At 40.8% G+C, this 15,460-nt stretch overlaps 1 protein-coding gene across 5 annotated transcripts in view; it reads right to left on the bottom strand.

Moving 5' to 3' along the window:
* IMMP2L (inner mitochondrial membrane peptidase subunit 2) overlaps positions 1-15,460 on the bottom strand; it is an 861,474-nt gene that overhangs the window by 118,446 nt on the left and 727,568 nt on the right. Inside the window, exon 6 of one of the 5 annotated variants that reach the window (XM_044992997.1) lies at positions 7,866-7,916. The exons of the other annotated variants lie outside the window; for them this stretch is intronic. Coding sequence (XP_044848932.1) covers positions 7,905-7,916 — 12 coding nt within the window. The 3' untranslated portion in view covers positions 7,866-7,904. Of the gene's footprint in view, positions 1-7,865; positions 7,917-15,460 lie in introns of those variants that run through there. 5 annotated transcript variants of the gene reach the window in all.

The following is a 15,460-nucleotide window of genomic DNA, read 5'->3' as shown; positions in this document are numbered from 1 at the left end:
TCAGCCTCTCCTCATAAGTCATGTGCTCCAGCCCCCTAATCATTTTTGTTGCCCTCCGCTGGACTCTCTCCAATTTATCCACATCCTTCTTGTAGTGTGGGGCCTGAAACTGGACACAGTACTCCAAATGAGGCCTCACCAGTGCTGAATAGAGGGGAATGATCACGTCCCTCGATCTGCTGGAAATGCCCCTACTTATACAACCCAAAATGCCATTAGCCTTCTTGGCAACAAGGGCACACTGTTGACTCATATTCAGCTTTTCGTCCACCGTAACCCCTAGGTCCTTTTCTGCAGAACTGCTGCCCAGCCATTCGGTCCCTAGTCTGTAGCAGTGCATGGGATTCTTCCGTCCTAAGTGCAGGACTCTGCACTTGTCCTTGTTGAACCTCATCATATTTCTTTTGGCCCAATCCTCTAATTTGTCTAGGTCCCTCTGTATCCTAGCCCTACCCTCCAGCGTATCAACCACTCCTCCCAGTTTAGTATCACCTGCAAACTTGCTAAGGGTGCAGTCCACACCATCCTCCAGATCGTTATGAAGATATTGAACAAAACCGGTCCCAGCACCGACCCTTGGGGCACTCCACTTGATACCGGCTGCCAACTAGACATGGAACCATTGATCACTACCCGTTGAGCCCGACCATCTAGCCAGTTTTCTATCCACCTTACCGTCCATTCATCCAGCCCATACTTCTTTAACTTGCTGGCAAGAATACTGTGGGAGACTGTATCAAAAGCTTTGCTAAAGTCCAGAAATAGCACATCCACTGCTTTCCCCTCATCCACAGAGCCGGTTATCTCATCATAGAAGGCAATTAGGTTAGTCAGGCATGACTTGCCCTTGGTGAATCCATGCTGACTGTTCCTGATCACTTTCCCCTCCTTTAAGTGGTTCAGAATTGATTCCTTGAGGACCTATTCCATGATTTTTCCAGGGACTGAGGTGAGACTGACTGGCCTGTAGTTCCCTGTGTCCTCCTTCTTCCCTTTTTTAAAGATGGGCGCTACATTAGCTTTTTTCCAGTCATCCGGGACCTCCCCCGATCGCCATGATTTTTCAAAGATAATGGCCAATGGCTCTGCAATCTCATCGGCCAACTCCTTTAGCACCCTCGGATGCAGCGCATCCGGCCCCATGGACTTGTGCTCATCCAGCTTTTCTAAATAGTCCCGAACTACTTATTTCTCCACAGAGAGCTGGTCAACTCCTCCCCATACCGTGCTGCAGCTGTCTGGGAGCTGACCTTGTCTGTGAAGACAGAGGCAAAAAAAGCATTGAGTACACTAGCTTTCTCCACATCCTCTGTCACTAGGTTCCCTCCCTCATTCAGCAAGGGGCCCACACTTTCCTTGACTTTCTTCTTGTTGCTAACATACCTGAAGAAACCCTTCTTGTTACGCCTAACATCTCCAGCTAGCTGCAACTCCAAGTGTGATTTGGCCTTCCTAATTTCACTCCTGCATGCCTGAGCAATACTTATATACTCCTCCCTGGTTATTTGTCCAATCTTCCACTTCTTGTAAGCTGTTTTTTTGTGTTTAAGACGAGCAAGGATTTCACTGTTAAGCCAAGCTGGTCGCCTGCCATATTTACTTTTCTTCCTACACATCGGGATGGTTTGTTCCTGCAACCTCAATAAGGATTCTTTAAAATACAGCCAGCTTTCCTCAACTCCTTTCCCCGTCATGTTATTCTCCCAGGGGACCTTGCCCATCAGTTCCCTGAGGGAGTTGAAGTCTGCTTTTCTGAAGTCCAGGGTCTCTGTTCTACTGCTCTCCTTTCTTCCTTGTGTCAGGATCCTGAACTCGACCATCTCATGGTCACTGCCTCCCAGGTTCCCATCCACTACTGCTTCCTCTACTATTTCTTCCCTGTTTGTGAGCAGCAGGTCAAGAAGAGCTTTTCCCCTAGTTGGTTCCTCCAGCACTTGCACCAGGAAATTGTCCCCTACACTTTCCAGAAACTTCCTGGATTGTCTGTGCACTGCTGTATTGCTCTCCCAGCAGATATCGGGGTGATTAAAGTCACCCATGAGAACCAGGGCCTGTGATCTAGCAACTTCTGTTAGTTGCCGGAAGAAAACCTCGTCCACCTCATCCCCCTGGTCTGGTGGTCTGTAGCAGACTCCCACCACGACATTACCCTTGTTGTTCATATTTCTAAATTTAATCCAGAGACTCTCAGGTTTTTCTGCAGTTTCATACTGGAGCTCTGAGCAGTCATACTGCTCTCTTACATACAACGCAACTCCCCCACCTTTTCTGCCCTGCCTATCCTTCCTGAACAGTTTATATCCATCCATGACAGTACTCCAATCATGTGAGTTATCCCACCAAGTCTCTGTTATTCCAATTACATCATAATTCCTTGACTGTGCCAGGACTTTCTTTTTTAGGCCTGTCCTGTAGTAGGAAGTAGTACAGAAGAGTACCCAGAAGCCACCTACTACAGGACAGGCCTAAAAAAGAAAATAACAGAACACCACTAGCCATCACCTACAGCCCCCAACTAAAACCTCTCCAGCGCATCATCAAAGATTTACAACCTATCCTTAAAGATGATCCCTCACTCTCACAGATCTTGGGAGACAGGCCAGTCCTCGCTTATAGACAGCCTCCCAACCTGAAGCAAATACTCACCAGCAACTGCACACCATACAACATAAACACTAACCCAGGAACCTATCCTTGCAATAAAGCCCGATGCCAGCTCTGTCCACATATCCATTCAAGTGACACCATCACAGGACCTAATCACATCAGACACACCATCAGGGCTCGTACACCTGCACATCTACCAACGTGATATATGCCATCATGTGCCAGCAATGCCCCTCTGCCATGTACATTGGCCAAACCGGACAGTCTCTACGCAAAAGAATAAATGGACACAAATCTGACATCAGGAATCATAACATTCAAAAACCAGTGGGAGAACACTTCAACCTTTCTAACCACTCAGTGACAGACTTGAAGGTGGCAATTTTGCAACAAAAAAACTTCAAAAACAGACTCCAAAGAGAGACTGCTGAACTTGAATTAATATGCAAACTAGATACTATTAACTGTGGTCTAAACAAAGACTGGGAATGGTTGGGTCATTACACCAATTGAATCTATTTCCCTATGTTAAGTTCTCCTCACACCTTCTATGGGCCATCTTAATTATCACTTCAAAAAGTTTTTTTTCCTCCTGCTAACGATAGCTCATCTCAATTGATTAGACTCTGCCTTTTGGTATGCATACTTCCACCTTTTCATGTTCTCTGTATGTATAAATATCTCCTGTCTGTGTGTTCCATTCTATGCATCCGAAGAAGTGAGCTTTAGCTCACGAAAGCTTATGCTAAAATAAATTTGTTAGTCTTTAAGGTGCCACAAGTACTCCTGTTTTTTTAAACTGTAAGGAAAAATCTTGCAGTGGCAGGTGATAGATTACAGGACCTAATAATAGAGCTGTGCACAATATTTCATTCAAAAAGAAAATGAATTGAAATTTGCCTTGGTTTGAGTTAACTGGGTGTGCAAACTTTAAATGATTCTTTAAAAAATTTTGGCAAATGATCTGGAAGTTGTTCATAGAGAGGACACTCTATTGAGCCTCTCTTTCTCCCACGCCAGCCTCTTTCTGTATTAGAGGTGGTTGGGAATCTTTTGTTGAAAAATACTGATTCATCAAAAATGAAAAGCTTTTCACTGGAACTTAGCAGTTTCATTGACATTTTCATCAAAAAAGGTGTCTCAGGTCTGGTATGGAGTTTCTGGTAAAAAACAAAAAAACAGAGAGGGAGATTCCAGAACAGCCAATAGCCCTGTGATTAGAACACACAGTGGAAATATGGGAGACCCAGATTGAAGTCTCCGCTGTGCTTGATTCAGATCAGAGTTGAACCTGAGTCTCTCACTTCCCAGGTGAGTTCCCTAATGATTGGGTATTGACTATTCTGGGGTGAGTTTTCTCAGAAAACAATGTACATATATTATTTATTATTACTAACACATTTCCTCCTACCCTTGCAAAAGAAAACAAAAGCAAAAATGACTAGAAAGTCCAGACATCACTACAATAGTCAGCGTTTTACTGGAATCTTAATCCTTCTACATTTCACTAAATGATAGTATCTTTGTAGTGCCTGTAATATTTCTATCAAGCTACATTGTGTCTTACATTTTGATTCTGCTAAGAAACTTTGCTTCCTATTTACAGCAATAAGCTGACTGTCAATAGGAAACAGTTTTGTGTGTATGCAAATATGACTCTCATTTTACTTTGCTAAATTCCATTGTAGTAGATTGAATGGAAACTGAAGCAGTGGCAACGTAAACCCTTTCTATGGAACAATGCTAACAAACAAACCCATAGAGAAGGAGTGTGTGGTCTTCCCTACTGTAAAAGACTGGAGAGTATTAAATTTCTGCATTAAGATTCAGTTTGTCAAGATAAAGGTTAAACATGAATCACATACACTTCAAACATTACTGAGAACATATTACTGAGCACTAAGCTCTGCCATGACAAATAATATTTATCTGACAAAAAGTAACAGAAGTGACAAGGGTTTTATACATTAATGGCACAATAATTTTGAAAAATTATTAATATTTATGGAGTGTCAAAGGTGTATACAGGTTTTAGCAGACACATGCAACACATGGTCCCTGCCCTTAGGATATTACAGTCTAATTCAGACACGAAAATACAGTTCTTGGGAAGGCAATTCAGACAGCAGTTGGCAAAAGGAAAATCATTGATGCAAAGATCAGCATTGGAAGGCAAAACAAAAGCTGTGAGTTTTCTTGAGGTATTGGGTGGAAGAAAGGGAGGTTATTCAAGGAACAACTACAAACAATATCTGAAGGTCAGTCTCAGCAGCATTTTATAAAAACTTCTACCTGCCAAAAATAAGATTAAAGGGATTATACTAATATGTTGGTAAAGGACACCGGGCAAAAGAAAATGCCTTTGGATTTTGTTAGTGATGCCACTAACAGAGTGCCTAATACTGCAGTTGTTCCAGTAGAAGGCAGCAGGCTGAGACCCAGAAATATTAAGATTTGGTGGTAATCTCTATTCTTTCTGCTGTGCACATGCTTTCTCTAACAGTTTATTAGAAATTATTATTTGCATTAGAGTAGCATCTAAAGGGTCCAACAGACTGAGGCCCCTCTGAGAAAATATACAGTAAAAAAAGAGCTTACAACCTAAACAGATAAGACAGCCAAAAGGTAGAGACAAAGAAATATCATTATGCCCATTTTGTAGATGGAAAATGGAGACACAGAGGGATTATTGGGGTTGCCCAAGATTATGCAAGGGCTCTGTGGAAGAATCAGAATATGAACCCAACATCTCCTAAATCTCAGTCTAGAGTCTTTACAACCACCCAACTCTAAGAGGAATAATCACCGATGTCTACACCTCTTCCACTACATAAACATCATAGTAGTTTTCTTCATCACGAATAGAATTTCTGATTATTCTCTCCACATCTTGAAGTCACTATCATTCAAAATTATCGATAAATTATATTATTTCAAAATAAGAACAAGAGTCACTTTAAGAGTTGTTACTTGTAATCCTTAACATAAAATAGCCTTCAAAATCTTAATTTAAACAAAGCTAATATCTACATGCAGCAACTGATGGTAGTGTGGTACAATGTGCTACAAATCAGCAATGAGTCAATCTCAAGAGTGTAGATGTTTGGTTTCATTGAGATAAGTATTCCAATGTTTGAAATCTTGTCCAAACCACATTGATCCAGAAATCAGGTGAAATCCTTATAAGATCTGAGATAGTACATGTTCTTAATTTCAATTGGCCTAGAAGTAATGTGAGAAAATACATTAAAATATTTATCTACTCCAGCTCACTGAATAAAGAAAAAAAGCCAGATGCTCAGAAAACTTCAAATAAAGAAAGTTACCGGTAAAGCCTGGAATTTCATAAACGAGGACCTAAAGTTGGACTTTAAAGTTCAGAGTTAGGTATCTTATTAAGATGCCTGATTTTTCTTAGTGCTAACCACTCAGCATCTCTTAATGAAGTCAATAGAAAGAGCTAGGGGCTCAGCAGTTTTGAAAATCAGGCCACTTTTTAGGTTCCCTAACTATGGATTTAAGAACCTAACTTTAGACTACTCAGACTGTGAAAATCCTGGTCTATACATTTTCTTTGAAGAGTCAGGTTTAGCTTGAGTGAAGCTTTGGGTAAACATTCCTGTCAGTCCTGAGATTATCAAACTCTTCTGTCCATTCCTCCTACAAAAAAATAGTACAAATTCATTGCAGATGGACCACTGGCTGGGACATTGTCAGAGGACAACCTATTCACCCACTACGGACTTTGATGTGAATAATAAGGATTCCAGCAAATAGGCAGCTTGGCAACTAAAGAAAGTTGTGAGGTTAACTTGTTTTTTAAACTAACTTAATGTGAGTTTATTGTTCAGGAAAGTTGACATCCTTTGAGAGACAACTCCACAGAATAGATACTGTCAATAACACAAGCTTCCACATGCCAATCCTCTAGCACACCTCAACAAAGCTTAGAGAGATCACCACAGCTAGGGGTGAAAAGTAAGTTCAATTTTCATACTCATTCAGTTCTCAACTTCCCTGATGAGACTGCTAAGAGTGCCAATTAGTGCCAGTATAGTAGTGTTTTTTGTGATCTTGGCATGTACTCTAGAAACCAGGCTGAGAGCAGAGAGGTATTTTACAGAAGAGAATGTCTCCAGCATGAAGTATATGAGTTTAATACAGTCTTTGGCCCTGTGGCATTTTCTGCCTGTAAAAGACTGTTTTACAAATGGGAAAAGTGCTGAAAAACTATGCCATCCATTTCAATTTTTCCCAGGAGGTGTTCTTCTCCTGATGTTCTTATTGTCTTAGCCGTGGTCATTTTCAATATACTTTCTCTCAATTAAACTATTTCTAATTTGTAAATCTGTTTCTGTGCTATTACTGAGAACAATGTCTCATGGCAGATGCAACTGCCTACTCATACACACTACAACTACGATTGAACTCAACTGGGATTTTAAAAAGCATTTTAAATACCTTGAAGTATAAAAGACATCATATAAAAGCAAATTATTTTCTGTTCCATCTATATAAACAAATCTATAGTCCCTTTTCCTGTGAACGAACAATGGCTGCTGTGTCTGAGAAATGAAATGCCTTTCCAAAGGCTTATCACGTGAGACAGCCCTTTCAAATGCATCTAGACTTCCTCAGATGCTGAAAGAAAAGGAACCATGAATATCCACAGTTTACTTTAAAGCAAGAGATTTTGGGTAAATCAGACTCCAAATAAGATTAGATTGCATGAAGGATACATTTGTAATTTATACCAGCCTTTACCATAATGTCTGAATCAGTCTGTGAAACTGCTAATGTATATGAAAAATAACCAGATAGGATAGGGTTCGGGTCTGAATATTTACAGATAAAAATTCAATACCAAGTTGCACCTAATTTATATTCAATTATTTAATGACACACAAGTTTTGGAACTAATAAAAACAAGCCTGAAAGATTGTCTGACAGTATTATAATCTTGGCACAGGCATTACGGAAGAGAGCCATACGGATGTCTTCAGAAAGCTGCCCTTGCAAGGCCAGTGAGAGGGGGCAGGTTGGGGCCAGAGATAAGAATGGGAGATGCGTGTCAGGGAAAGGGACACAGCACATATCACGGAGGAGATTCTGAGCAGCACTGCATCCTGTAAGGCAGCCTTAGGAGGCTGCTGTAACAGACAGGCTCCTCAAGACTATCTAAATCACACAGGGGCCTTTCCAATTTCCATAGGAGCCCCAGACTGCAAAGGTCCAAAAGTACCTTAAAATCACTCCTCCCCATGATCTGCAACTTCTCTGCTGTATCTTCTGGAGTCTCAGCCAAGTCTCTGAGGAAAGATTAGGATGAAATCCTGGCCTCCATTAAGTTAATAGTGAAAATCCTATGGACTACAATAGGGACAGCTAATGAAACTACTTCAAATAGATGACCAGAAGTCTCCTTTCCCTCCACTCTGATTCTACACTACCCCGAAAAAGTTAATTTTGAACTTTGTTTACACTTTTAATATTTGACTTATTTCAAACGTTTTCTAGAACAATAGAAATGAACCTTTGTAGCAAACAAACAGATTCCTCTTACATCTCCTTTATGGAGTTTGGTAGCTCCCAAAGAGTTTGTTCAATGTCACTAGTACATTACATTCATCATCATCATCATCACTCCCACAACCGCATTGGTCATTGGAGCACCATCACTGATGAGCAATCAACCAATTGTTTTCACCCCTGATGATTGTGTGTCAGTGCTTGAGTCTCTGCGAAGTCCATTCCTGTCCACTCTTTCATGCTGTTAATTCTTTTTGTGGTCAATCTCTTCTTCTGTCTACTTCTTCTTCTCTTCCCCTGTACTGTCCCTTGGAGGATGATCTTGGATAGGCCAGACGATCTTGTTACATGGCCGTACCACTTCAGCTTGTGCTTCTTCACGGTCATCAGGAGGTCTTCATATGACCCAGTGGATTGGGTGATGATGGGTGACCTCTTCACTAGAGACACGGTCGAAGTAGGAGATGCCCAGGGTTTTACGGAAGCATCTCATCTCTACTACCTGTATTTTCTGTTCAAGTTCTTCCGTAAGGGTTCATATTTCTCATGCATACAGAAAAATGGAGATGACCAATGCATGCGGCAGTTTCAGTTTGGATTCCAGGGAGATGTTCTTATTCCTCCAAATTGGCTTTAGCTTTGCCACTGCTGACATTGTTTGCGTAGTTCTTTCTCAAATTTCTGCCTTGGATCCTTCATCAGTGACGATTGCCCCCAAATACTTGAACTGTTTCATTGTCTCCAGCTTTTGTCCCCTGACAGTGATGTGTGAGCTGATCCCATCATGTTTGTTTTTTCTTCAGCTTGGTTTTCTCTGCACTGATTTCCATGCCATATTTTGCGGAGGTTTCATCCAATCATTTCATAAGGTTGGCAAGTTCATCTTCACTGCCTGCCAGGCATCAATGTCATCAGCAAACTGAAGATTTGAGACTGTTCACCCCCAATGCTGACTGTGCATATGTGGTCTTCTAGGGCATCAGTCATTGTGTGCTCCTAGTAGATGTTGAACAGTGTGAGCGAAAGAAGGCAGCCTTGCCAGACTCCAACAGTCGGACTTCACACCACTGTTGAGTCTGGCAAGTACATTACAGTAGTTATTTGTAACTTCCCTTAATAGCAAAGCTGATGGTACTCTAATTAGCAAACATTTCTGAAATTTCAAAATGATGAGCACATAACTGCTTGAAAAATACGAGTCTTCTCTCTTCTGCTCCAATCTTAATGTCAAAAGACTTCATGGCAATGAAGATTCAGGGTAAGATATGAAAAGTAAAACTGTCATTAATGCTATGTAATATTGTTATTCTGTGAACCACTTAAATTTGTCCCCAGAAAGCTGGCACTGTTCCATTTTAAAGGCATAATGCAAGTTTTTATTTCAGAAACTATAAGAAGCAACTCTGTATTTTTTTCAATGAAAATTTGATCATTTTACCCTGTATCTCACTTTAAAATATATGCATTCAAATGTAGATTGAGACCTTCTCTAGATGGCTAAGTAGAAAGCCTTGTAAGGTGAAATTCTGACAGAAGAGTAAACTTTTTGATATTATTCCCAGGATTAATTTATGTTTCCTGGTTAGCTTTGGATCTTCAATTACCTCAACGTGCAGACAACACTAATTTCTCTTGGATTAAATAGTTTTCTTTCAAAAAAGAGATTGCCCATTCTGACACATAAAATGTCCATGGATAATAATGAAAAACTTTTTTGTCAACTGAACTTGATATCTTTGGACACAATTTCACACTAAATAGAGTCATGCTATGGTTAATTTTGCATGACTGCTATTTCTCACTGAGGCAAGAGATTTTCTAGAACACAAGATGGCACTAAGTAAAGAAGAAACCATCAAATAGTATAGGAGAATAGCGAACAATAGTTGTATTAGCATTTAAATGCTACAAAACAGTTGCTAAACGAAACTCAGTGCAATTACATACAAATTTAACCTACAGTGCTCATGTCTGCTCAGACTGATGATTCAACTTGGGGCTCAGATATCAGCCACTGATGTACAAGGATTTGTTAAAAAACTTTTCAGCTGATGGGCTGTTTTTACTAGCTCTTTGTTGTACACAATAGAATCATAGCATAATTAGTTTCAGGAGAGGAATATTCTGCTAAATGGTTTTGGGGGCCACACATGAGCTGTGGGAATGAGATGTGATAATTTGTCTTCTGCGATTTTACATGCCTTTGACAATAGGGATGGGAAAATCCAGAGAAGTTGAAATTTGCAGAAGCTAAAGCACAGAGATTTTTATTTTTCCTCTCATTTTCCCTTTCTAAACTGTAAGCTGCCATCAGATTCTCAACCTTCTCTGCAAACCGACAAGATACTTTATTATAATTTGAGATATGCAGACCTTGCAATACTCAATATCTCAGTTTAACAGCTGCAGGTTTTTTACTCTTTATCATCTGTACAACATAACTTGATTGTTTTCTCAGTTTATCAAATAGTAGAGAAGAAAGAAAACACTGGGTGTCAGGATAGATTTTTCTATTATTTTCAGAAACTTTCATCTTGATTTTATGTTCTTAATTCTTTTGAGTTTTCCAAACTTTCAAAACTAGGTGAACAAAGTGGTTCTGTGCTGCTGTTTTACATACATAGGCCTCTGTTAAATTTCTCATGAGAATTAGGAAGATGAGCCCTCAATAGACATGGGGTGATGCAACTAGGAGAAGAACTTGTAACAATGGGCAAAATGTGCGTGGTATGCAATGTGTGTGTCAGGCTGGAAGGAATAATGCACTGTTCTTCAAAGCAATTGTTTTGAAGAACAAAACCCTACTAAGTTGATACATAACAACAAGAGTAAAACTGATATCAGCATGCTCATGTCATTCAGATGGTGTTAATGTTCACTAAGAATTTGCAGAGCCTGTGAGAATGGGAACTATGTTTGGGTGATAGACTTCACTTGACACTATTTTTTTCCTTTTTTATTATGTGAAATGTGATATTTCTGTGACTTTCAAAACTTTGTTCATATCTAGTAACCCACAGCAATGAGCTGAAGAGCGGAGATTTCACACACACAGTCAGCCAACGAGTGAGAAATTGAAATGACATGGCTCCATTGCTACTTTGTTGTTGAGGAAACCCCAAGTAGCTTTTCAGTTTGTGATCCTGTCAAATGAATTTTTGTATGATGTACCAGGACAAAACTCTCAAAACCCTCCAACAAAAATAGAATTTCTGTTATGTTGTATTTTTTAAGATGCAAGGCTTCTTTTATGTAGGTGCTGTGACAAAGTTCCTCCTCTGCCTTCGTGGGTCCTGCACTTATAGGCGGATTTGCTCACCTCAGAGATTCACGGCAGCTCTCAGTTTGGCAACTTTTGCTTGTGGCTCAAACCTGCCATCCACTCAGCTAACCTCATCACTGGCCAGCATGGGGGAAATGGAGAACAATCCCCACAGTCTCTATGTCCCACCTAGTGGGTCACAGACAGGCCAGATCCCTTTCCAATTATTCCTTCCCTTCTGGTGTTTCTCACAGACCAGGTCAACTCCTCCTGTGTCCGATCAGGAGTTGGGGGGATAAGGAGAACCCAGGCCCACCCTCTACACCGGGCTCCAGCCCAGGGCCCTGTGGATAGCAGCGGTCTACAATGTTCCCTGTATCGCATGCGTGACAGCTACAACTCCCTGGGCTACTTCCCCATGGCCTTCCCCAGCACCTTCTTTATTCTCACTGCAGGATCTTCCTTCTGCTGAAGCCTGATCATGCTTGAACTCTTCACTCCTCCAGCAGCACATCTTCTCGCTCCCTGCTCCTTGCACACACCCCCTACTAACTGATGGGAGGTCCTTTTTAAACCAGGTGTCCTAATTAGCCTGCCTGCCATAATTGATTCTAGAAAGTTCTTAATTGGCTCCAGGTGTCTTGATTAGCTTGCCTGTCTTAATTGGTTCTAGCAGGTTCCTGATTGCTCTAGGGCAGCCCCTGCTCTGGTCACTCAGGGAACAGAAAGTTGTTCATCCAGTGGCCAGTATATTTGCCTTCTACCAGACTCTTGTACCCCACTGGTCTGAGTCTGTCACAGTGCACCTTGTAACAGTGTAGTAAAATAAGGATTGCCATGAATGCCCAAGTATAAATGCATATATTAAATGATCAAGTGATTTTTTTATCTCTCTTATTTCTTTAAAGAGGCAGCTTTAAGATGTAGCGATCTATTCTGCATTTCTTTATCACTTAAGAAATAAGAATTCCATCTAGGTTACTAATGCAAATGCAATACATTACTGCAGCAGAATGGTTGTCTCAGTTATTTAATATATTGGTATAGTACATCTTTAACTGAAAGTTACTTTGTTAAATGAACTTCCTACTAATGTACCTTATTATTATACCAAATAGTTCTGCATCTCATAGGTATTGTGACAGTGGTTTAAGAGGAAGGTGCAAGAAAGCCCATAATGGACCACTATGCAATGTCCTGTAAATAAGGGAAAATTCTTTCTAACCTAGATAGGTCAGTGATTAGCTTATACCATGAAGCATGATGATTCTATTCCTCCTAAAAATTGTTTTATCCTCTCTAATTGTGGATGTTCTCATTACCCATCTAAAATATCTACTCTGTTTTTGAATCCTACTAAGCTCCTGGCCTCAACCTCTAAACACAATGGATATTTTGAAAGTCAATGTAAAACTGAAAAATGGTAATCACAGAACCTACACTTCCTTTCAAAAAATCTCAACAGCAATAAATGAATTTAGGGAATACAGACATCTTCTCAACAATTACTCCACCAATTAAGTATAATTTAATTTTTCTGCACTTGTTTGATTAAGTAACTTTTACTTGTTTGAGATAATCCAAGTAGAATAGACAGTAGTCAGCAAAGAACAATGAAACCATGTAACAGTTCACCACTGCCTACATGTAGTGCCCTGCAAATCCATGGATGTCTGTTTTATGTCCACGGATATTCGCAGACTATTTGTGTGGATCAGATGTGGATACAAATTTTGTATCTGTGCAGGGCTCTATCTACATATTGTTAGGCCACAAGTGTATTTGGAAACAGATTTTGAGTATGGGAAAGGAACTTCCAGTTGAACTTTTATTATATCAAAGAGCAAAGTACAGCTAAATAGAAAAAGTACAATGTTTTTAGCAACAGGGAGCTTTTATCCGTCACTGTGCAGTATGAACATAGTGATCTTCACAATATAATTGATCACCATCTAGAAGCTGATGTTGACATTTGTGCCTATATTCCAAATGTGCATGGCAATTCTGGTGCATTTCAGTTTGAAAGTGGCACCTGTGCAAGGATATAAATTTTGGCTTTAAGCTGTATGTGGAGATCTAGGTTTGGAGTTGAATGGGTTTTGGGGAACATGACTGTATCGGAGTAAGTACATGGATGAGCATGAAAGGAATGAGAGCAGTGCTATGAGAGCGAAGACAGGAGTACAGATGGAAATCTACATGAACTAAAGGAGATATTAGGTCATGATTACTCCTGGACTGAAAGATCATTAGTGGACAGAAAGGTGAGAAAGTGGCAGTCAGAGAAGCACAGCTCTGCTACATTTATTTTTTTAAAAGAACAGTACTCTGATTTCTTATCTCTGCATTATTTCCTTCAACAAAGAAGTTGTATTGTTTTCAGGTCAGCTGCAAGTGTCCTCGTACCTTCAGGTTGAAGAATCCTTTGTACAAGTTACCAGGTTGCCCTGTATTAGCCATCACAAAGCACCTGAGAGTATAATGGAACTAAAAGACTAGGCTTCACATTACTTAGATGTAAAGAGCAAAGTCCCTTTAGAAGACACTTTTAACTGATCTGAATGCAAGCAACAAAGTTCCTAATACAATATACGAAGACTAAAAATAAAAAAAAGAGTATGTGAAATTGAAAGATACAGGGAAAGAAAGCAGGAAAAGTTTTATTCTTTGGCACTAAAAATATATCTACATTGCATCAATGTTACAAATTTGTAGAGTTTGGGAAGGAGAACCACACATACGCTTATCTTAAAGTACTAAAGTATACTTTCACGCTCCCCTTCAGTTTGAGTACTCTTCTCACTTCCTTCCTATCCCCAACAAGCAGGAACCCTGGCTTCCAGTCAGCTGTTATTCCCTCCTTTCTCCTTCCAGCAGGCTCTCTTCCACCTCCCAGCCTGCCACACAGTTCCCTCAGCCAGCTGTCAGAACACTTCATCCCCTCCTCCAGTGGCTTGCTACAATTTGCTATAAAAGTGAAAATTAGACAGGTCATGATGTACACAAGTGGCCACCCAGCAAACTTGGAAGTATCCAGTTGACACCTAGTCAGGGACTAGCTAGTTTCCAAAGGGTTGTATTTGGACTTCAAAACTTCCAGTAATTTATCTTCTTTCCATGGCATCTATTTTCCTCCTCCTCCTGCTTTTCCATTCATTGTGAGCTACTGTGTCAACTGGAGCTGTTTGTGAGGGCTTTATGGATCACCATAACACATATAGCCTGCAATTTGCCCCAATCCAGGAATTCGTTTTTAAAATTTTCATTTCAGTGGGTGAACTAGACCATCTGCATTTCAAAAATCATCAATACATCACTGGCATGAAGTGCTTGGAATCAGGTAGCTTTCTCTTAATATACCTGCTGTGACAGACCCAGACCAGTGGGGTACAGGAGTCTGGTAGAGGGCAAATATACTGGTCATTGGATGAGTAATTTTCTGTTCCTTGAGTGACCAGAGCAGGGGCTGCACTAGAGTAATCAGGAACCTGCTAGAACCAATTAAGACAGGCAGGACAATTAAAACACCTGGAGGCAATTAAGAAACTGCTAGAATCAATTAGGACAGGCTAGCTAATCAGGGCACCTGAGTTTAAAAACGACCTCACTTCAGTTTGTGGCATGCATGCAAGGAGCTGGGAGCAAAAGGCACGAGGAGCTGAGAGTGAGAAGACATATTGGTGGAAGACTGAGGAGTACAAGCATTGTCAGGCACCAGGAGAAAGGTCCTGTGGTGAGGATGAAGAAGGTGTTGGGAGGAGGCCATGGGGAAGTAGCCCAGGGAGTTGTAGCTGTTACACAGCTGTACCAGGAGGCACTCTAGACAGCTGTAGTCCACAGGGCCCTGGGCTGGAACCCAGAGTAGAGGGCGGGCCCGGGTTCCCCCCAAACCTCCCAACTCCTGATAAGACACAGGAGGAATTGACCTGGACTGTGGCTTCTACCAGAGGGGGAGGTCTCTGGGCTGTTTCCCGACCCACATGGTGAATCTGTGAGGCAAGCAAATCAGCCAATAAGTGCAGGACCCACCAAGGTAGAGGAGGAACTTTGTCACACTGCCTA

The sequence above is a fragment of the Mauremys mutica genome, chromosome 1, assembly GCF_020497125.1.
Source record: "Mauremys mutica isolate MM-2020 ecotype Southern chromosome 1, ASM2049712v1, whole genome shotgun sequence".
NCBI classification, from domain to species: Eukaryota; Metazoa; Chordata; order Testudines; family Geoemydidae; genus Mauremys; species Mauremys mutica.
Note: the sequence above shows the minus strand (reverse complement) of the source record. Positions and strands in the feature narration are given on the sequence as shown.